We start from the raw sequence: 22580 nt of genomic DNA on the forward strand, positions 1-22580 counted from the left end.
TTCCAGTCCTTTACCTAGCCAGCAGTTTCTTCTGCTTTGTCTTGTACTTTTTGATGTAAAAATCCTGGCTAGGGAATATTTTAAACATTCCAATTGAATTTAAAGATGCCATTGTCTCCCAAAAACATGAAAGGAAAAAAAAAGAAAAAAATCAAATTTTGAATAGGCCATTTTGCAGTTTTAATAAAGTTAGTGACTTCAATAGAAAAAAACCGGGAAAAAAATTTTTTCATTTATAAAATGACATGGTAACTGGTATTTTAATTGTCCTATAGCGTTTTTGAATTTTGATCTATTTTTGATTGTCTTATTATGCCAAGCAAAACATTTCTTGAATAATACAGTAATATCAAAAACTATTTAAGTATTAACTGGACTATTAATAAAAAACTCTTCTTTTTTTCCGCTATAAAACATTCAAAAGCCAATCAACTTGTCAATCAGATACGATATATGATAGGTCTAAATATACAGTATAAATATTTTTAAAATAGACAAATTTATTATGAATAATAAAATATATTATTGTGATGCTCAAACGATTGAGGGCGTTTTCTTGGGTTGATTATGTACTGTAGTGCAGCGCCGAGAGCGGGAAGCGTCTGATGAGTGAGTGGGCCTAGGAGTCAAGGTAGAGTATTTTTCTTTAAATATATAACTGTAAACAAATAAAAAACGATATGATAAGGACCTGAGTGGGATAGAGTCAGAATGGCCCTGCCTAGGCTACTTTAAGGCCCTATGACTAGCTAGCCTACTACTACTAATACTAGGCCTAGGCCTAGAGGGTTTACGATGAAATCGGTCGCGTCTGAAATCGGTCGCGTTTGAAATCGGTCGCGATAAAATCAACTTCCGGTATTTTATATGGCGCGCCGCTAGAGCTATACTTTTGATGATATCGGTCGCGTTTGAAATCGGTCGCGCTATTTTTTATGGATCGAGCGGGATGCATGCTAGAGCGGGATATACATTTTTCGTTTATATAGATTTAATTGATATTTTTTAGGAACTAGATTATTTATGTGGATATTTTTTACTTGGTTAATAAATATTTATTATCAATCATTAAATAATTTTTTTTTTTGTATTTCACAGGTCTCGGAGAAGGATTGTGTCTTTTCAAAATGGCCATTTCTAAACACGTTTAAATATTATATATTAATTAGGCATAATGTTATATTAGGCATATAATAATTTACCTCTATTTATATGTACTGTAATTAATATATTATATAGAGAATATACGTCTGTCGTGTCTTTTATTATGCAAACAATTACGTAAAAGAGAACAATTTATTTAAAAACAATAATGTTTACAATATAGCCCGTAAAGCCAGCGTATCTATTTTTATACTTATGCATACTGTGGCAGATTATATATCCATGTCGTTAACAACATACTATTCGATCACCTTATTTTTATTTCTATTTTATTAATTTCCGTTATGTAGGATATTATTAGGTGTATAATGATTATTGTTGAGGCAAATCACGTGTATATTTTTATTTCTAATGTTTAAAATAGTTTTTAGTAAAATGATCATTATATGCGGATGGTTAAAAGGCGAGAATACTGAAATAAACCCCCGAACAAGCCATATCGGTGATGCGCCTTCTATGATCGTGCAGCTGTTTCCTCTAACAATACGTTATTTTGCTGACGGGGTTTCCCCTTTTTCAAAAACACGCACTTGTTAGTGTGTCAAACCATGGACAAAACACGTCCGATCGTTGTCCATGGCGAGTAAAGATGACGTCTATTACTAATAACCATACGTTTGAAACGTCTAGAGGCCTCCTGCACGTGTTTTTGTGAAACGATCCAATGAGCTATAGATGCTCGACGCGATTATGAGATCATGTTCATTCATTAATTCATTCTTTATTTAGCCTTTAAAATCGAACCAAATCAAGACACGTGGAAATATAAGGAGGCAAGGATAATCAAAAGCAATTAAAGTCGCTGTAGCTCACAGGCTTGCTTATCCATAATAATTCCGAATAAAGCACTTTTTCTATAATTTACGTATATACGTCGGCGATACTATAGATTTTAATTTGAATATCTTTTATTTCTTCATTTATAATAATCATTTAATGTAAATAAGTAAGTGCAACTCAGTGTCTCACATTCGTACGCCGTTCGTAAATCTAAATGTTTAAAAATCAGTGCAGATTACCTCTTTGAGAATCGTGTCCACCTTTATTATCCATACATTATTATTCTCATATCTATCATTGTACATCATAGTCCTACTGTAGGCCGGTAGATTGATTTATAACGGCATATTATCTATATATTTTATTAATATCCTAAAACCATACGTAATTGTTTGCATAATAATAGATACGACAGACGTATATTCTCTATATAATATATTAATTACAGTACATATAAATAGAGGTAAATTATTATATGCCTAATATAATATTTAAACGTGTTTAGAAATGGCCATTTTGAAAAGACACAGTCCTTCTCCGAGACCTGTGAAATACAAAAAAAAAATTAATTTAATGATTGATAATAAATATTTATTAACCAAGTAAAAAATATCCACATAAATAATCTAGTTCCTAAAAAATATCAATTAAATCTATATAAACGAAAAATGTATATCCCGCTCTAGCATACATCCCGCTCGATCCATACAAAATAGCGCGACCGATTTCAAACGCGACCGATATAATCAAAAGTATAGCTCTAGCGGCGCGCCATACAAAATACCGGAAGTTGATTTTATCGCGACCGATTTCAAACGCGACCGATTTCAAGCGCGACCGATTTCATCTGACACCGCCTAGAGTACTACTACTAGTAACTACTCTACTAACGTAGTAGCGTAGCGTAGTACTAGTAGTAGGCCTAGCTAGGCCTATATGATATTGATAGCCCTAGCTAGGCCCCTTAGCTAGGCCTAGGCCTAGTAGTAAAAGTTTTAGCTAGCTAATGCAGTTTCGCATCAATCTCTGTCGAGCTTAAATTTAAAAGCATTCACCCGCTGCCCCCGGCGCGGTGATGGTGAGTGACCGTGAAATCTTATTTATGCCCAGTTTATAGGTGCGAAACTGCAGTAGTGCCGTTCTTCTTCTAGCCTAGCTAGAACCTGTATTGTGGCCACTGTTATATTTCCTACAGTCAGCAGGTAGATGACCAACAAATTTCACGTATTATGCCTATTTCGTATTGATTATTACAGTAGATGTTTCAACTTATTTTTTTTATTTGTTTCAGACTAAAATCGTAACACCAATCACAGCAAATGTTCACAAACATGGACAAAATTTCTGATATAACTCTGAAAATAAGAAAAGCACAGAAAAACAAAGATGTATGCCTATCGAATAGTTTACCATCACAGGAATGTCGTAGGCCTAGGCCTACTACCACTGACAATTTTGAGCGATCAAATAAAGATTCTAAGATTAAACGAAAAAGGGGACGGCCACAAAAGATAGTGACCAAGAAGTCATCAGCAGTACAGGATAGCCCAAAAAAATATAGTAGTAAGCCTAGTTCACAAACTAGTAGGTCTGGAAGAACTTTAAAACGTCCATATAGATACCGAAGTGATCAAGGTGATGGGAATTCTTCTACAGAAGAACTTACCTCTGAGGAGTATGAATGTGATGCCTGTCTAAAAACGTTCCTTTCGAGATCCAGTATAATGTGCCATCAGTACATCTGCACTGCAGAAAAAGAACTCTGCTGTGATCTGTGTCAAGAAATACTCAATTCGTACAAAGAGTTTAGGACTCACCAGAAAACACATGGCTCTTATGCTTGTGATTTTTGTAAGCAAGAGTTTCAAAATATTGCAGAGTTCCGGATTCACAGTCGATGGCATACATTACAAACCCTGGAGTGTAACATTTGTCATAGGCGATTTTTAAGAGTGAAACCCCTTAAGGAACATATGGTGAGAGTTCACAACCAACCCATGGAAGTTTACACTTGCTTAATGTGTCAAAAAACATTTGCTTTACTGGATATTTTAAAAGAACATCAAAGAACTCATGATGGGGAAGTTGGGTTTACTGTGAACTACATTGTGAAACCACTAGTGAAAGATGTGGCTAAAAGGAACACTTGTATTCAGGATAAACCTGGAAAAAATAAAATAGAATTTGTTAAAAAAGTTATAGAACATGTGGAGAACAAAGAAAAAGAAGGTGAATCGATAGAAAATGCAGTGCTGATAAGTAACCGTAGAAAGGAATCAAAATTATGTATGGATCAACCAATTACATCAGCTAGAAATTTGGTAAAGAAAGCCAGAAAGGAAAAGAAAGAGGGTGACCATTTGGTTGTCCATGTCCATGAACAAGGAGGAGAGATGGTAGTCACCACTTGTGAAACTGTTGTGACAGAGAACGTTAAGAAAAAAGTGCCACTATCAGATGCAACTGCTAAAACTGCCCTTTCACAAGTTCCTAAAAAAAGTGTTATGGTTTTGACAGAGTCGGAAGAGGCTGTCAATGAATTAGTACAAAGTGAATCAAATGCAGTACTTCCAGAGAAAGAACAAGAAGACAACCATTCTGACAACCAGTGCCAACAATTATCAAAAGATTGTCAGAATGCTACACCATCTGTAAAAGACATTGTACAGGTGTGTGAAGATGGCCAACAGGAAGAAAATGAATCGACACAGCCACCAGTTGGTAATGAAGATATCCAAGAGATACAACCAGATAGTCAAACAGGTCAGGTACAACAAACAAACCAAGCAATGATGCAAGACAACCACCAAATTTATTTATCAAATGGGCAGACTATTGTTGTTCAACACAAAGAAAATCTGGAAGCAGGGCAACAGGTTTATTTACAGACAGTCTGCGAGAATGGTGATGTCAGTAGTCAGCAGTTAATAATGGAAGGAGATGGTCCAACTGTGTTTGTCCAAGAAGGACCGGATGGTCAAAAGCAGCATGTGGTTCTACAGACTGCTGATGAGTGTATTGCCGTCGATGGAAATAATGAACAGCATGTGATATTGGAGTCTGGTGATGTCATTTCCAATAACCAGCATGTGATAGTGGAATCTGGTGATGTCATTGCCAATAACCAGCATGTGGTAGTGGAATCTGGTGACATCATTGCCAATAACCAGCATGTGATAGTGGAATCTGGTGATATCATTGCCAATAACCAGCATGTGATAGTGGAATCTGGTGATGCCATTGCCAATAACCAGCATGTGATAGTGGAATCTGGTGACATCATTGCCAATAACCAGCATGTGATAGTGGAATCTGGTGACATCATTGCCAATAACCAGCATGTCATAGTGGAATCTGGTGACATCATTGCCAATAACCAGCATGTGATAGTGGAATCTGGTGATGTCATTGCCAATAACCAGCAAGTGATAGTGGAATCTGGTGATGTCATTGCCAATAACCAGAATGTGATAGTGGAATCTGGTGACGTCATTGCCAATAACCAGCATGTGATAGTGGAATCAGGTGACATCATTGCCGATAACCAGCATGTGATAGTGGAATCTGGTGACGTCATTGCCAATAACCAGCATGTGATAGTGGAATCTGGTGACGTCATTGCCAATAACCAGCATGTGATAGTGGAATCTGGTGACGTCATTGCCGATAACCAGCATGTGATAGTGGAATCTGGTGACGTCATTGCCAATAACCAGCATGTGATAATGCAATCCACAGATGGCACTACCTTACTGTTAGAGGGCGACTGTTCTGTTGGTGACAGCATCATTGTTGCAGCAATGCAAAATGTCTAATAAGCAACATTTAGTAACACTATAGTAATTGGATCTGTAATAAGAAATGAAAGAAACCAACTATATTGTACAGTATAATTCTCATATACTGTAATTTTATTTACTTCTTGGAACATTTCTATACAGTATGTTGTTTAACATTTACATTTCCTTAACTACATATTTGTTAATAATAAACAACCTTTTGACTAACTTTGTTTGCAAGATGTTATTTTATACATTTTTACTCGTATAATTTGCTGAAATGAAATCCCGACTGGATTGTACGGTATGTAACTTAAAAAAATTACCCTATAAATAGAATTACAGTAATCATGGAAGCCCCACAAATAGGAAACTATACAGCTTAATTTAAACCCATTTAACCTGCAAGCTCTATCTACTAAAGGCCAATTTACACAGACGAGCGCTAACGGTAAGCGGAAATTTGTTATTTCGATCATTTACACAAAACGCGGAGTGGGATGTGGGAAAGCTACATGACTTACTGTTACCGCTCGTCTGTTTAAATTGGCCATTACTGGGTGGATCATTCAATTATTACAAATTCCTTTGTATTCTAAACAATGCTAGTCTATGATAGACCATCCTTAATTATTGAGGTATAAAGGAACAACAAAAAGTATTCGATTCTGTGTATAAATGGAGCTTTTGAAATACGATGACATATGACGTCGGTCGTCATCTAGAAACCACCAAACCTGTGTTGAGGAAGCACATCCCTACTTTTTTTGAGTGACCTAACTTGTTCCTAGGCAGTGGCGTAACACAGGAGGGAAAGGCCCTTGTTTAACACTCCCAAGAAGCTCTCCAACGCTGGGTAGTTGCACTAGTGCTGCTCATGCTCTGGGGGCCCCTTTACTTAAGCTCTGGAGCCCTTGGGTTTAGCCAGTGAGCACTCATAGCCACTGTCTAGGTCATAACAACCTGAAAACTCCCTAATAATGCAGTTGAAACCAAGTTTACTAACAATTTTCAATACAATGTTTACTCTACTTTAACATAATAAAATACTATTGGCACAAAAAATATGGAGTTGAGGTAAAGTACAGAAAATAAACATTTTTTCACAAAATTTACTAATGGCAATGTAAATTGTAAAAACCGACAACCTGATGGGCAAAAGAGGGGCGTTGTAAACTAAAAATAATACAGATATGAACCTAGTATAAGACATAATAGTGGTACATTTACTTAGTTTGTTTTCACTTATTTACATTTTTAATGTGCAAGACCTATCCTTATTGGTTTATGTCACAAAATCAGTACACTTTTCTACAATAAAACTACCTTCTTATTTTTCTAGGTAGTACAAAAATTAGTAATTCCATACTAATGTAATGCCATTTCATATTTGTGCGAAATTCAATAAATATTGAAAACAAATGTTCCGACCATATACCTTACCGTAGTCTCATATAGCGCCCTCAGTTCAGATAATTATGAATACGACTTGATACCGATACTTACATTTTTGCGCATAATTAGAAAGAATCACAAGCAGTAATAAAAAGGAAAAGTTTTTTTCATTTTATGTTTTTGTTAAAATCAACAGTTTTTACTAATTTCTAAGATCATCAAATTATTAACATCCATGATTTTTTAACAACTTTTAATTACTGTATTTATGTGTTGTTTTTTAAAATTTTACATTCCCCAACCTCTTGAAAATTAAGTCACTTTTGGGATTGCCTTCGCTTGTAGTAATATAATGACCATTTTGTATTCCATACAAAATTAGTTTTTTAACCACTTTTCTTTTTCATATCACACACAAGAGTAACGGTACCATCTTCACAAAAGCATGTCCCATGTTTTTTACTTTGTGGTGATATACAACGCCTTTTCATGACACAAAATTGATTTTTCAATTCAACTTCTATATTTGAATCTGGTCACTTCTATTAAGAAATTGTTTAAAAAAATATGTATTGTAAACAAATTTCTTATAATTGCTGTATTTTTAATAAAAACAGTAGCCAGCCTTTATTGTTTCAACAGCACTACAGTATTTAATAACCCTAACCCCTTTATCCCTGGAAAAATGGTAGCTTTACCCAATGTTATCGTAAAATTTGACCATCACTAACACTTTTCACGCAGTTAGTTTTACCGTAATTTTACCAAAAGTTTGGACTTTTTAGCCACGTGGATAGTTTTACCGAGCCCATAGTAAGTGGTCGATAAAAGTAACTATTAGACTTGATTAATTTAACCCTGAGGGAATTGTAGCCAGTGTTCAGATTGGACTTTTCTTGGTCAATTTAGCCGGCTACTAGGTTAATTTGACCAAATTAAGTCCAGTGGTTTAGATTTCATTTATCAAGTTGATCATCATGTATCTAAGCCCATAGCCAGTTTGTAACAGGGAGATACTGATGAAAGAAATTATGTCTGGTCTAGCCTAGAACTTGGTAGGATTGGCCAAACAATTGTTAGTCCCTAGTTTAAAAGTGTCACTTCAAGATAAAAGTTTATGCAAACCCTACAAACCCCTTATGGTATCTTCAATTGGGTGTGGCCTAACTCTCTACTGTTCATTCAAACTCTACGAACCCCTTATGGTATCTTCAATTGGGTGTGGCCTAACTCTCTACTGTTCATTCAAACTCTACGAACCCCTTATGGTATCTTCAATTGGGTGTGGCCTAACTCTCTACTGTTCATTCAAACTCTACGAACCCCTTATGGTATCTTCAATTGGGTGTGGCCTAACTCTCTACTGTTCATTCAAACTCTACGAACCCCTTATGGTATCTTCAATTGGGTGTGGCCTAACTCTCTACTGTTCATTCAAACTCTACGAACCCCTTATGGTATCTTCAATTGGGTGTGGCCTAACTCTCTACTGTTCATTCAAACCCTACGAACCCCTTATGGTATCTTCAATTGGGTGTGGCCTAACTCTCTACTGTTCATTCAAACTCTACGAACCCCTTATGGTATCTTCAATTGGGTGTGGCCTAACTCTCTACTGTTCATTCAAACTCTACGAACCCCTTATGGTATCTTCAATTGGGTGTGGCCTAACTCTCTACTGTTCATTCAAACTCTACGAACCCCTTATGGTATCTTCAATTGGGTGTGGCCTAACTCTCTACTGTTCATTCAAACTCTACGAACCCCTTATGGTATCTTCAATTGGGTGTGGCCTAACTCTCTACTGTTCATTCAAACCCTACAAACCCCTTATGGTATCTTCAATTGGGTGTGGCCTAACTCTCTACTGTTCATTCAAACTCTACGAACCCCTTATGGTATCTTCAATTGGGTGTGGCCTAACTCTCTACTGTTCATTCAAACTCTACGAACCCCTTATGGTATCTTCAATTGGGTGTGGCCTAACTCTCTACTGTTCATTCAAACTCTACGAACCCCTTATGGTATCTTCAATTGGGTGTGGCCTAACTCTCTACTGTTCATTCAAACTCTACGAACCCCTTATGGTATCTTCAATTGGGTGTGGCCTAACTCTCTACTGTTCATTCAAACTCTACGAACCCCTTATGGTATCTTCAATTGGGTGTGGCCTAACTCTCTACTGTTCATTCAAACTCTACGAACCCCTTATGGTATCTTCAATTGGGTGTGGCCTAACTCTCTACTGTTCATTCAAACTCTACGAACCCCTTATGGTATCTTCAATTGGGTGTGGCCTAACTCTCTACTGTTCATTCAAACTCTACGAACCCCTTATGGTATCTTCAATTGGGTGTGGCCTAACTCTCTACTGTTCATTCAAACTCTACGAACCCCTTATGGCATCTTCAATTGGGTGTGGCCTAACTCTCTACTGTTCATTCAAACTCTACGAACCCCTTATGGTATCTTCAATTGGGTGTGGCCTAACTCTCTACTGTTCATTCAAACTCTACGAACCCCTTATGGTATCTTCAATTGGGTGTGGCCTAACTCTCTACTGTTCATTCAAACTCTACGAACCCCTTATGGTATCTTCAATTGGGTGTGGCCTAACTCTCTACTGTTCATTCAAACTCTACGAACCCCTTATGGTATCTTCAATTGGGTGTGGCCTAACTCTCTACTGTTCATTCAAACTCTACGAACCCCTTATGGTATCTTCAATTGGGTGTGGCCTAACTCTCTACTGTTCATTCAAACTCTACGAACCCCTTATGGTATCTTCAATTGGGTGTGGCCTAACTCTCTACTGTTCATTCAAACCCTACAAACCCCTTATGGTATCTTCAATTGGGTGTGGCCTAACTCTCTACTGTTCATTCAAACTCTACGAACCCCTTATGGTATCTTCAATTGGGTGTGGCCTAACTCTCTACTGTTCATTCAAACTCTACGAACCCCTTATGGTATCTTCAATTGGGTGTGGCCTAACTCTCTACTGTTCATTCAAACTCTACGAACCCCTTATGGTATCTTCAATTGGGTGTGGCCTAACTCTCTACTGTTCATTCAAACTCTACGAACCCCTTATGGTATCTTCAATTGGGTGTGGCCTAACTCTCTACTGTTCATTCAAACTCTACGAACCCCTTATGGTATCTTCAATTGGGTGTGGCCTAACTCTCTACTGTTCATTCAAACTCTACGAACCCCTTATGGTATCTTCAATTGGGTGTGGCCTAACTCTCTACTGTTCATTCAAACCCTACGAACCCCTTATGGTATCTTCAATTGGGTGTGGCCTAACTCTCTACTGTTCATTCAAACTCTACGAACCCCTTATGGTATCTTCAATTGGGTGTGGCCTAACTCTCTACTGTTCATTCAAACTCTACGAACCCCTTATGGTATCTTCAATTGGGTGTGGCCTAACTCTCTACTGTTCATTCAAACTCTACGAACCCCTTATGGTATCTTCAATTGGGTGTGGCCTAACTCTCTACTGTTCATTCAAACTCTACGAACCCCTTATGGTATCTTCAATTGGGTGTGGCCTAACTCTCTACTGTTCATTCAAACTCTACGAACCCCTTATGGTATCTTCAATTGGGTGTGGCCTAACTCTCTACTGTTCATTCAAACTCTACGAACCCCTTATGGCATCTTCAATTGGGTGTGGCCTAACTCTCTACTGTTCATTCAAACTCTACGAACCCCTTATGGTATCTTCAATTGGGTGTGGCCTAACTCTCTACTGTTCATTCAAACTCTACGAACCCCTTATGGTATCTTCAATTGGGTGTGGCCTAACTCTCTACTGTTCATTCAAACTCTACGAACCCCTTATGGTATCTTCAATTGGGTGTGGCCTAACTCTCTACTGTTCATTCAAACTCTACGAACCCCTTATGGTATCTTCAATTGGGTGTGGCCTAACTCTCTACTGTTCATTCAAACTCTACGAACCCCTTATGGTATCTTCAATTGGGTGTGGCCTAACTCTCTACTGTTCATTCAAACTCTACGAACCCCTTATGGTATCTTCAATTGGGTGTGGCCTAACTCTCTACTGTTCATTCAAACTCTACGAACCCCTTATGGTATCTTCAATTGGGTGTGGCCTAACTCTCTACTGTTCATTCAAACCCTACGAACCCCTTATGGTATCTTCAATTGGGTGTGGCCTAACTCTCTACTGTTCATTCAAACTCTACGAACCCCTTATGGTATCTTCAATTGGGTGTGGCCTAACTCTCTACTGTTCATTCAAACTCTACGAACCCCTTATGGTATCTTCAATTGGGTGTGGCCTAACTCTCTACTGTTCATTCAAACTCTACGAACCCCTTATGGTATCTTCAATTGGGTGTGGCCTAACTCTCTACTGTTCATTCAAACTCTACGAACCCCTTATGGTATCTTCAATTGGGTGTGGCCTAACTCTCTACTGTTCATTCAAACCCTACGAACCCCTTATGGTATCTTCAATTGGGTGTGGCCTAACTCTCTACTGTTCATTCAAACTCTACGAACCCCTTATGGTATCTTCAATTGGGTGTGGCCTAACTCTCTACTGTTCATTCAAACTCTACGAACCCCTTATGGTATCTTCAATTGGGTGTGGCCTAACTCTCTACTGTTCATTCAAACTCTACGAACCCCTTATGGTATCTTCAATTGGGTGTGGCCTAACTCTCTACTGTTCATTCAAACCCTACGAACCCCTTATGGTATCTTCAATTGGGTGTGGCCTAACTCTCTACTGTTCATTCAAACTCTACGAACCCCTTATGGTATCTTCAATTGGGTGTGGCCTAACTCTCTACTGTTCATTCAAACTCTACGAACCCCTTATGGTATCTTCAATTGGGTGTGGCCTAACTCTCTACTGTTCATTCAAACTCTACGAACCCCTTATGGTATCTTCAATTGGGTGTGGCCTAACTCTCTACTGTTCATTCAAACCCTACGAACCCCTTATGGTATCTTCAATTGGGTGTGGCCTAACTCTCTACTGTTCATTCAAACTCTACGAACCCCTTATGGTATCTTCAATTGGGTGTGGCCTAACTCTCTACTGTTCATTCAAACTCTACGAACCCCTTATGGTATCTTCAATTGGGTGTGGCCTAACTCTCTACTGTTCATTCAAACTCTACGAACCCCTTATGGTATCTTCAATTGGGTGTGGCCTAACTCTCTACTGTTCATTCAAACTCTACGAACCCCTTATGGTATCTTCAATTGGGTGTGGCCTAACTCTCTACTGTTCATTCAAACCCTACGAACCCCTTATGGTATCTTCAATTGGGTGTGGCCTAACTCTCTACTGTTCATTCAAACTCTACGAACCCCTTATGGTATCTTCAATTGGGTGTGGCCTAACTCTCTACTGTTCATTCAAACTCTACGAACCCCTTATGGTATCTTCAATTGGGTGTGGCCTAACTCTCTACTGTTCATTCAAACTCTACGAACCCCTTATGGTATCTTCAATTGGGTGTGGCCTAACTCTCTACTGTTCATTCAAACCCTACGAACCCCTTATGGTATCTTCAATTGGGTGTGGCCTAACTCTCTACTGTTCATTCAAACTCTACGAACCCCTTATGGTATCTTCAATTGGGTGTGGCCTAACTCTCTACTGTTCATTCAAACTCTACGAACCCCTTATGGTATCTTCAATTGGGTGTGGCCTAACTCTCTACTGTTCATTCAAACTCTACGAACCCCTTATGGTATCTTCAATTGGGTGTGGCCTAACTCTCTACTGTTCATTCAAACTCTACGAACCCCTTATGGTATCTTCAATTGGGTGTGGCCTAACTCTCTACTGTTCATTCAAACTCTACGAACCCCTTATGGTATCTTCAATTGGGTGTGGCCTAACTCTCTACTGTTCATTCAAACTCTACGAACCCCTTATGGCATCTTCAATTGGGTGTGGCCTAACCCTCTACTGTTCATTCAAACTCTACGAACCCCTTATGGTATCTTCAATTGGGTGTGGCCTAACCCTCTACTGTTCATTCAAACTCTACGAACCCCCTATGGCATCTTCAATTGGGTGTGGCCTAACCCTCTACTGTTCATTCAAACTCTACGAACCCCTTATGGTATCTTCAATTGGGTGTGGCCTAACCCTCTAAATGTACTGGATGTTATACTTACTTTCCACCTATTGATGACAGGGCTAGTTGCTTTTCCCAGACTTCACCGAGAGATTCTGGATGCCTTAGATTCTTATGTAACCCTAATTCATAAATTTCATATGCATACTTCATCTGTGAAAGAAGGTATACTTAGTTATTGAGGCAGACAATTTTTAATAATACAAACAAAATGATTTTAATACTACTGTATTGGTATAAGTATATTACCTGTAAAGCACATTGCCTTGGTTCCATATTGCCGAATGACGTAGCTAGACCAGGACACAGTACGGATCTTATAGGATCATTATCTGGGTTCTTATTGTGTTTATTAACTATAAAGAAACATACAATATTTAAATATTCATGTATTGAAGTCAACAGTAGATTATTGTAATTCTTGTTTCTCGATTGCAAATTGTTCGGACAGAGGTTTATGGATGTTTTTTTTTTATATCTTTTGTGGGAAGCACCCACCTGGCATTTTCTAATGTATGTATTGTTCTAAAAACATGACAAATTAATAGGCCATGTTGCAGTTTTAAGTTTTAATAAAGTTATTCACTTCCATTGAACAAAAACAATGATTTCACTTAAAAAGGACAAAATAAATGGTTAAATTTTAACGAAAACCCCAATGCATGGCAGACAATTTGACTATTTTTTCATTAATTTTATTCAGGGGACAACATATCTTTAAGGTTGTTTGATGTATGTGTTTATTTACCAATTGTTAATTTGTGTAACTGTTACCTTTTAAAATGACAGCTCTAAATGCTAGATAGGCATTCATTGTGTTTGACACGTCCATTGGAACCCTCATCGTTGGTGCTGATATTAAATATTTAATTGGTATGTCCTGGTTGTATCCCTGCCATGATGATTGTTCTGTTTTACCAAACACATGTTCGTGTGTAGAAAGAATTAAGGCATCACCCTATTGGAAAAAATAATTGGACATTACTGACCAATAGAGGATGATTGGTATACAGTATAGCTCAGTAATCTATACATAATAGAATCTATTGCATTGGCCAAAAAAATAACTGGACTTTACTGACCAACAGAAGATGATTCATACACCGTATACTGTAACTCAATAAGCTATACAAAAAATATCTTGCATTGGCCAAAACAATTTCTCAAGACGATATGTAGAACAACCCCACTCCCAAAGACTTGTTTATGTAGCATCTTATTGTCATGTGAACATTCAATAGAGAAGGACAGTGAATGAATTCACTTATGGCTATCCTTGGCAATTTTAGTAAATTTAGAATAATAATTGAAATATTCACCACTAATAATTCCCCATCTTTTTCAGTATCAATAGCATCTTGTAATCGACTCATTCTAGAAAAAAAAAAAGTATATACATAGAGTTATGACATGTTGACTTTGTCTGATGGTTACACAATTTCCCTCCTAAATCCTTATCTTAAATAACAGATCTTGAATTGTAAGTTAGTCTTTTGTTGTATTCATAATAAATGCACATCCTGTTTACAGTACTTACAGTTGCAGTCCAAAATGCCTTGAGTAAGCTAATTCAATGCCGCCATCCATAAAACCAAAACTGTTCGCCGGTGATACCTAAAGTTGTAAGTAAATAAAAGCAGTAACAAGTTAAAGCAGAAGAAGCTACACACACAGTACTTGGAATCAAGTGGAATTTATTTGGAAAGCACTGTGTAGAGTAAAAATGTATACAATTTCATAATCTTGCTTGATACTTCCTTGAAGGTAATGGGTTAACAAGCTTAATACTGTAGCTTATATGACACTTACTTTCTGTGCAATAAGACTATAAATACTATAAATGAAAAACATTAGTTGTATTATAAATAGATAACTGTAATGATAATAATTAAGTTTGGTAGTTGAAATCTATAACTTACTATTGCATCAGTTGCAGGGGCATCTTTAAAAATATCTCCTTCACTTATCTATGAATATAAAAATGATAAAGTAATATTATGGTTTTAAGAATAGAAAAGGTGCTTTTTTTTCTTGAGTTTGGTCCAAATAATGAAATAAAGTATTAAAAGTATAGATATTCATCATACCACAACATGTTGATGAGGGGCAAATATGTCTTGCCACGCTTTTACTAGCTGTTTGTTTATATCTCGTAATGTATAACAAACTGTTATCGGTTCCCTTCTCTCTTCTTTCTTCTTCTTTCTAATAATAAAATGTTTTTCTTCTTTTTTGGCATTTGCATCTATTAAGATAACATCCATTTCTACTGAAAAAAGGGATGAAAGATAGAAAATGAAATAGGATAATGATGAAATGAAAATAAATTGTTTTTAATCGAATATACTTGTGAAATTGACATTTTGAGACAGTAGTGTTAAACAATGTTAAATATATAATAACTTAAGAATGGAATGCGAGTGCTCCTAGGCCTAGCCTAGTTGTAGCAGTTTTACAAATGAAGCTACACCCACACATATATCATTGGTTAGTCCAAACACTCTCTCACAATGCACAATACTCAATAGGCCCAGGCCTAGAGAATAACATAATTCGTTTTCATATAATATTCTTCAACAAAAACACAATTATACAAATCTAATTTTAGAATACGTTATAATAATATTATTAGCATCAATGATCGTAATTGTAATACTTACTTTTAATTCAGAAGAATTAAAATCGTGAAATGAAAATTAATTTTTCATTCAGAAAAAACTGCACGTACTGAACTTTAATGACCGTGTCAAATAATCCATTTTTGAATAGGGGGTTTATAATTTCCTTATAAAAACAAGGAAACACGTTTAAATCGTTAATGAACTACATTAACATTGTTCCATATATCTATATTCTACTTTTACATTTCAAACTAGAATAATTATTTAAGATTGATAAGATAAGATACATTTAATTATTGTATAAAAAGAAATGCTTTATACTGAGAACTCCCCTTAATCTAAATGGAAACTTCTGATGGTCTATACATTTCCAAGATGGCAGCGCCCATGGGTAAATTGACGAGAGTAAAAGAGGTAAAGAAAACTTAATTGATAATTTTAAGTCTCTGGAATTTGTGATGATATTTATATGTTCATGAAATTATTGAAGAAATATTTAGGTTTAAAAGACAGGGATTTATTCAGCTAGTAGGCCCTATTAACTAACTAAATTTCAGACCAGCCTGGCCCTAGCTAGGCTAGCCTCTAGGTAGGTCTACCTAGCTAGAATAAAAAGGCCCTCGCGCTACTACCGGCGCTGAGCGCAATAGTGCCACACTGCAGTGTATATGTAGGCATAGTGCATGCATTATAGTGCAGGGAGGGCCTTCATTTAACAAATTCACACAATGTGTAGACTTATTTTTTACTTTTTAAATCTCTTATATAGGTTTTCAGAGTATGTGGAGGATGCTCCCGCAGATTTACTACAATATCAGGTTTGAATGTAAGTGTTTAAAATAACGTGTTAAAAAATGTAGTAGTACTAGTAGTACTAAAAAAAAATGAAAAGTAGACCATGAGTAGACCTTTGAAAAATAACTTTACACAATTTTAAAGATGTATTGTCCCTCAAAACATAAAAAATATTAATTAATAAAAGCATATTTTGAATAGGCCATTTTGCAGTTTTTTAAAGAAAGTTATTCACTTCTGTAGAAAAAAAATCAACAAAAAATAATTATTCCACTTATAAAAAGACAAAAGAAATGGTTAGTTTTAACCAAAAACCATTGTCTGAGAGACAATTTAGGTATTTTTTGCTATAAATTACATTTTTTTCATGGAATTTTTTTTCTTTTCGATCCAGTTTTTGGTCAAAGTGAATAACTATTATGTGGCATTCAAAAACAATTATTTTCTTAGGAGGACAATATATCTTTAAGGGAAACTGCTGAATCTTTACAAATAAACAAAAAATAATATCTAAAGTTTGACAGAACATAAAAATCAAATCTAAAAAAAAAATGTTTTTTTTTTAATTTCAGGATGTAGTGATAGTGAGTTCAGTTCGTACGCCAATAGGCTCATTTGGTGGAAGCTTGTCATCTGTGCCAGCCCCTAGGCTTGGATCTATTGCCATCCAGGCTGCCATTGAAAAAGCGGGTATGTATGGTATCTGAATGAGCATATAGAAAAAAAAAAATAAGCTCATTTTATATACTGTAAATCTTTTCATCCACTGTATTTCCACATAATAAATAACCGAACAAATTCATACAGAACTTATTGGTGATAGTATCTTGCTTATTTTTAGGTATTTCCAAAGAGCAGGTAGATGAGGTGTATATGGGCAATGTACTGCAGGCTGGAGAAGGGCAAGCCCCTACCAGACAGGCAGCTTTAGGAGCTGGTAAGAATTTAAAAACCATATATGATCAGCATAGTCACGTTGTTGATCAAATGGAAAAAAAGACTGGCTTACCTGGTATATGAATTAGTCAACTATTACAATACCAGACTCTTAACCTGGTTTATGAATAGTCAACTATCTCAATACCAGACTCTTAACATGGCTTATGAATACTCGACTGTTACAATACCAGACTCTTAACCTGGTTTATGAATAGTCAACTATTTCAACACCAGACTCTTAACCTGGTTTATTAATAGTCAACTATTTCAACACCAGACTCTTTACCTGGTTTATTAATAGTCAACTATATCAATACAAGATTCTTAACCTGGTTTGTGAAAAGTCAACTAATGTGTCAGTGTCTAAATATCAAACTCCCAAAAAACCAATAATTTTGTTTTCTTTATTCAGGTCTTCCATTGAAAACGCCATGTACTACCATCAATAAGGTATGCGCTTCTGGAATGAAGTCTATCATGATGGCTGCTCAGAGCCTTATGTGTGGACATCAGGTATGTAGCATTTTTTTTTACAATTCATCAATTGGATGTTCATAAAATGAAAGTTTATTTGAAGTGGAATGGCCCTATAAATATGTTATTATTAAAGGCATAGTGATTTCATTATAGAATGTTCTAGAAATTGTTTTCATTTTTGCCTCTTGTTTTTGTAGGAAGTAATGGTAGCTGGTGGCATGGAATCGATGTCAAATGTTCCATTTACAATGGGTCGCTCTGCTCCATCCTATGGAGGCCATCGTCTAGAGGTAAGAGACACTGTTTCCTATCCTTAAAATCCTTAAATGATTATTGACTTAAGTGAAAAAAATATTTCACTTAAGTATGATTACGTATGTTTGAAAGCTGTCCTATCTAATTAAATACAAGGGAAATCCTTAAATATTTATTGACTTATAAAAATATTTACTTTAAGTATGATTATGTAAGTGTCAAAAACTGTCTTCTATCTAATTGAATACAATGTAAGGGAAATCCTAAAATATTTATTGACGTAGGAAAATATTTCTCTTAAGTATCATTACGTAAGTATGAAAAACATATCTATAATTGAATACAAGAGAACCCTTAAATATTTATTGACTTCACCACTGGTTTTTGAGAATTTATTGAATGGTATATTTTTAAATTTTAGGATGGAATAGTGAAGGATGGATTGACCGATGTTTATAACAAATTTCACATGGGAAATTGCGGAGAGGACACGGCTAGAAAGTTTGACATATCGCGAGAACAGCAAGACGAGTTTGCTATCAATTCCTACAAGAAAAGTCAAAAGTCTGCAGCGGTAAACATGATCAAATTGTATACAACTTTGCCTGATAATAGATGAACTAACTATAATCATTCTTATATTATAAATGTATTTTCGACTTGGTCTGGGGAGGAAGAATGGAGTTGTGAATTATAACTCTACAGTAGGTAAAAGCTGAACCCTAGGCCTTGGACAAGATAACCCCAAGCTACAGCTCTACTACAATATTTATCCAATCTTGACTTATTATTAATACACATAAAATGACCAAAACCCCATAGAAAAACATATTTTAAAGTGTTTTTGCAATTGCAGTTTTCAATGGTAAATACAGTTTTCTCCATAATAATCACTGCATCCAACATCAAAATGTATGTCAGAATTATTATTTCTCAGATTATATGTTACATTTTAATACTGTATTACATTATTTTTTTCATTAATAGGATGGTGTTTTTGACAAAGAAATGACCAACGTAAATGTGCCACAAAAGAGAGGTGTGTAGGACATATGACAACAAGAAATGATGTGTGTTTACAATTAGATAGATATACTAGTGCGATAAAGTAAAATTCAAATTCAGTTAGAGCTAATATTTTATTTTTGATAGGTAAGCCAGATGTGGTGGTTACCGGAGATGAAGAATATGGAAAAGTTAATTTTGATAAGATCAAGACACTTAGAGCAGTATTTGAAAAAGATGGTAAGTACAAGAACTTTTTGTATCATAAGCTCTTCCCGGGAGAGCAACGGCTATTGTCGGTTCATCCAGGTAAGCGGCAATCAATCCATATACCTAAAACAAAATATTTCAAGACAGTAATAATAATTTACAATCAGAGTTAGTTGTTTTTTCTATTTATTAATGAAATTTATTTGTATTATGACTTAAATAATATCATTAATTTTATATTGTTCTGTCATGTTTTTTATTATGATCTTATATGAGTTTGTATTTGATCAGATTTGAAGTAACCAAAATTTGGTCTTAGCAAATCTATTTTATTTATTTTAAATTTGTAAAGGGGTGTCACTGCTGGCTGGGACGTCCCATCGAAAGCGATTGAGTTTGCTGTTGGAGTCCCCCGGTGTAGCATATTGATGTATGTGTTATTGTTTGTATTGTAAAATCCGGAATAAATTTAATTGAATTGAATTATTCATAAAATATGTTTTTACTGTAGGTACTGTGACTGCAGGCAACGCCAGCACTCTCAATGATGGTGCTTGTGCTTTAGTGCTGATGACAGCAAAAGCTGCTGACAAGCTTGGTGTGAAGCCATTGGCTAGGATTCTAGGTAAGAAAAGAGCTGTAATTTATTATATTTAAACTATTGTGGTCCGGGCAAGGTTCGGTTAGAGATGCTCCATTTATCACACACTTACTACCTTATTTACATGGTGCGACGATTATCCCATTCACTTCTGTCCTTTTTTAAAAGTCATCTTGCTTGTCATCTTCATTTCATTTAGGTTTTGCTGACGCTGCTGTCGCACCCATTGAATTCCCAATTGCTCCTGCATATGCAATGCCAAAAGTAAGTGTTTGCTAAGCTATCTCTTCATTTTTTGCTTGAAACACGGTATACATATAGATATCGGAGTATATTTTGTTCCATTGCAACAGTTAAAACTTAAGCAGCTAGTTAGCTTACCTTGCTAACAGGATCGCTGTGACTTTTATCCTGGGATATAGCACATGCTGTTATTGGATTATGACAAGTGGAAAAATGTTTGGAGCTCTCTCCTTTATTTTCTACCTCCGCGGTCAGAAGCAGGCCTAGCTTACATGACCACAAAGCTGCCAGTTGTAGGTTTCGGCTTTAAAGCTCTACACTATCAAACTTTATGTGGACACGATGATGTCATATCACTACCATATTTTGGCAAATCCCATTTTTTTGTCAAACTAGTTTGATAGTGTAAACATAGCTTAAAACTACCATGTTTTGAATTTGCCAGGCATTGGAGCAAGCTGGTGTCAGCCAAGATGACATCAGCATGTTTGAGGTGAATGAGGCATTTAGTGTTGTAGTGTTGGCAAATATCAAAGCGTTGAACCTTGACCCAACCAAGGTCAACATCAACGGTGGAGCAGTTAGTATTGGTCATCCCATTGGGTAAGTGCTCATGACATCTAAATATTTGGGTTAAATCACAGTATTTCTTTTTTAGTAATTCTTGACATTACCAAATAATTATGAGATATAGTGAAATTTTTCTTCACTCACTCTTTGATTGCATAAAGAAGTAGCAACAACAGAACTTTTGGCCTAGTTACAGGAACTATCACAACCCTGTGACAAATTGTTTTTTTATTTGGATCTAAAATGTATATACTTTTATATTCAGAATGTCTGGTGCAAGAATAACTGGTCACATGGTACACAATCTTACCGCAGGACAAAAGGGATTGGCCGGAATATGTAACGGAGGTGGCGGAGCTTCTGCTATTGTCATTGAAAGACTTTAAATATTTTTAAGAATTCTGTGCTGAAAGGAATAAGATTGTATTTATATATTACTATTGGGATTTACAGTCGTAAACAATGCATCTTTAACAATAGTTTCTTAGTTACAACACAACCAACCAAAGAAAAAAATATTTGAAAGAAGACTACAGAATGTTATTCTTAAAATGCAACGCAACTGAAGTATTTTTTCTGCTTGCTTCACTTAAAGTGAACTTATTTATTATTGACATCTTAAGCTTGGTTCCCACAAGAGACCCAATGCAACAACATGATTTGACCAATCGCAAGCAATGGATTATTCGATCAGTCGCTTGTCATTGGTCAACTCGCTTGATTTGCGTCTACGTAAATTGCGTTGCATCCTGGGAACCAAGCTTTAGAAAGTCCTTTAACTTAACTGAAATATATATTCTTTTGGTTTCCTATTAGTTTAATTATGGTAGTTAAAGTATTAGGCAACTCCTTCTGTGTTTTAAACACGGAGAAGATGTAAAAAAGTCCTCCTTTTTAAAATGTACTCGTCCGTTTTAATTTCGCTGCAAAGAAAATCTTAGATTCATTGGATAAATGAGGTTGAAAAATAACTTGATATGATCAATTAATTCACTTCTTGTACTTTAATTAAATTATTAATGTATAGTATTACACTGAAGCTATCTACATCTTGTTACATATATTACTAATACTACTGTAGTGAATGAAAGGGTTCTTGTTGTGACCAACATACTATAATTCTACATTAAAAAATATCAACCCACTGTAAAACCTTCTACATTATTTATTCCTTATGGATACTTTTTGTTTTAATTCCTTCATATTGGTTAATGACAAAATGCACAGTACCAAACCGAGTTATTTTCTATGGTTTTATCCAACCTTTTTACCAATTATAGAGGGCGCTAAATAATTAGCCACGGCGGCGCCCTCTCTCGGTGTCAAGTCGATCAGAAAACCAACATGTCTGCGCTATTAATGCTTCCTAATACTCGTCAATAGAGGGCTCACTTTACAACTACTCTATTAACTAGAGTAGCTACAACCCCCTCTACAGAGTAGTAGGACATCATTTTGGGGCCATTTCATGCATGAATGAAACAATGCCTTTTTAAAATTTGATAATAACTATTGTTTAATAAATGAAAAAGAAATTGATTCTAAATAGGCTACTAGTGGCTAGTGGTATTCTGTGTAGTTGTTGGGGTCCTGCACCACTGTGTATTTGATT

General features: G+C 36.0%; 3 protein-coding genes across 5 annotated transcripts; 2 read left to right on the plus strand and 1 right to left on the minus strand.

Moving 5' to 3' along the window:
- Positions 1 to 551: 551 nt before the first annotated feature.
- LOC144848474 (uncharacterized) lies at positions 552 to 5951 on the plus strand. Its single transcript, XM_078705233.1, has 2 exons — positions 552 to 631; positions 3236 to 5951. Exon 2 carries the CDS (start codon positions 3264 to 3266, stop codon positions 5757 to 5759), a length of 2496 nt encoding a protein of 831 aa, XP_078561359.1. The 5' UTR covers positions 552 to 631; positions 3236 to 3263; the 3' UTR covers positions 5760 to 5951.
- Positions 5952 to 7511: 1560 nt separating this feature from the next.
- LOC144848539 (uncharacterized) lies at positions 7512 to 15996 on the minus strand. 3 transcript variants are annotated; one of them, XM_078705334.1, is made up of 9 exons: positions 15913 to 15996; positions 15340 to 15521; positions 15172 to 15219; positions 14790 to 14866; positions 14572 to 14626; positions 14027 to 14210; positions 13502 to 13608; positions 13293 to 13405; positions 7512 to 7660 (listed from the first exon to the last, which is right to left on the minus strand). In XM_078705334.1, the coding sequence occupies exons 2-9, from the start codon at positions 15514 to 15516 to the stop codon at positions 7639 to 7641; spliced, it is 783 nt and encodes a 260-aa protein (XP_078561460.1). In that variant the 5' UTR covers positions 15517 to 15521; positions 15913 to 15996; the 3' UTR covers positions 7512 to 7638. The 3 variants fall into 3 exon arrangements, with proteins under 3 accessions (XP_078561460.1, XP_078561461.1, XP_078561463.1); XM_078705335.1 differs by having other exon boundaries at positions 15340 to 15518; positions 15909 to 15969; XM_078705337.1 differs by having other exon boundaries at positions 15340 to 15518; positions 15913 to 15961.
- Positions 15997 to 16215: 219 nt separating this feature from the next.
- LOC144847362 (acetyl-CoA acetyltransferase, mitochondrial-like) lies at positions 16216 to 21916 on the plus strand. Its single transcript, XM_078703659.1, has 13 exons — positions 16216 to 16287; positions 16643 to 16699; positions 17241 to 17358; positions 17510 to 17605; positions 18020 to 18120; positions 18282 to 18374; positions 18761 to 18913; positions 19327 to 19378; positions 19492 to 19584; positions 20066 to 20179; positions 20355 to 20419; positions 20844 to 21001; positions 21234 to 21916. Exons 1-13 carry the CDS (start codon positions 16216 to 16218, stop codon positions 21352 to 21354), a joined length of 1293 nt encoding a protein of 430 aa, XP_078559785.1. The 3' UTR covers positions 21355 to 21916.
- Positions 21917 to 22580: the final 664 nt, after the last annotated feature.

The sequence above is a fragment of the Antedon bifida genome, chromosome 7, assembly GCF_963402885.1.
Source record: "Antedon bifida chromosome 7, ecAntBifi1.1, whole genome shotgun sequence".
NCBI lineage: Eukaryota > Metazoa > Echinodermata > Crinoidea > Comatulida > Antedonidae > Antedon > Antedon bifida.

Excerpts from the sequence above, each read along its gene's own strand:
- LOC144848474 (XM_078705233.1), top strand. The coding sequence starts at position 3,264 with ATGTTCACAAACATGGACAAAATTTCTGATATAACTCTGAAAATAAGA.
- LOC144847362 (XM_078703659.1), top strand. The coding sequence starts at position 16,216 with ATGGAAACTTCTGATGGTCTATACATTTCCAAGATGGCAGCGCCCATG. Across the intron at positions 18,121-18,281 it reads GCCTTATGTGTGGACATCAG|GAAGTAATGGTAGCTGGTGG; the intron begins GTATGTAGCATT and ends TTGTTTTTGTAG. Across the intron at positions 19,585-20,065 it reads AGCAGTATTTGAAAAAGATG|GTACTGTGACTGCAGGCAAC; the intron begins GTAAGTACAAGA and ends TTTTTACTGTAG.
- LOC144848539 (XM_078705334.1), bottom strand. The coding sequence starts at position 15,516 with ATGGATGTTATCTTAATAGATGCAAATGCCAAAAAAGAAGAAAAACAT. Across the intron at positions 14,211-14,571 it reads AAGATGGGGAATTATTAGTG|GGTGATGCCTTAATTCTTTC; the intron begins GTGAATATTTCA and ends TTTTTCCAATAG. Across the intron at positions 7,661-13,292 it reads CTGTCATCAATAGGTGGAAA|AAGTGACCAGATTCAAATAT; the intron begins GTAAGTATAACA and ends ATTTCTTAATAG.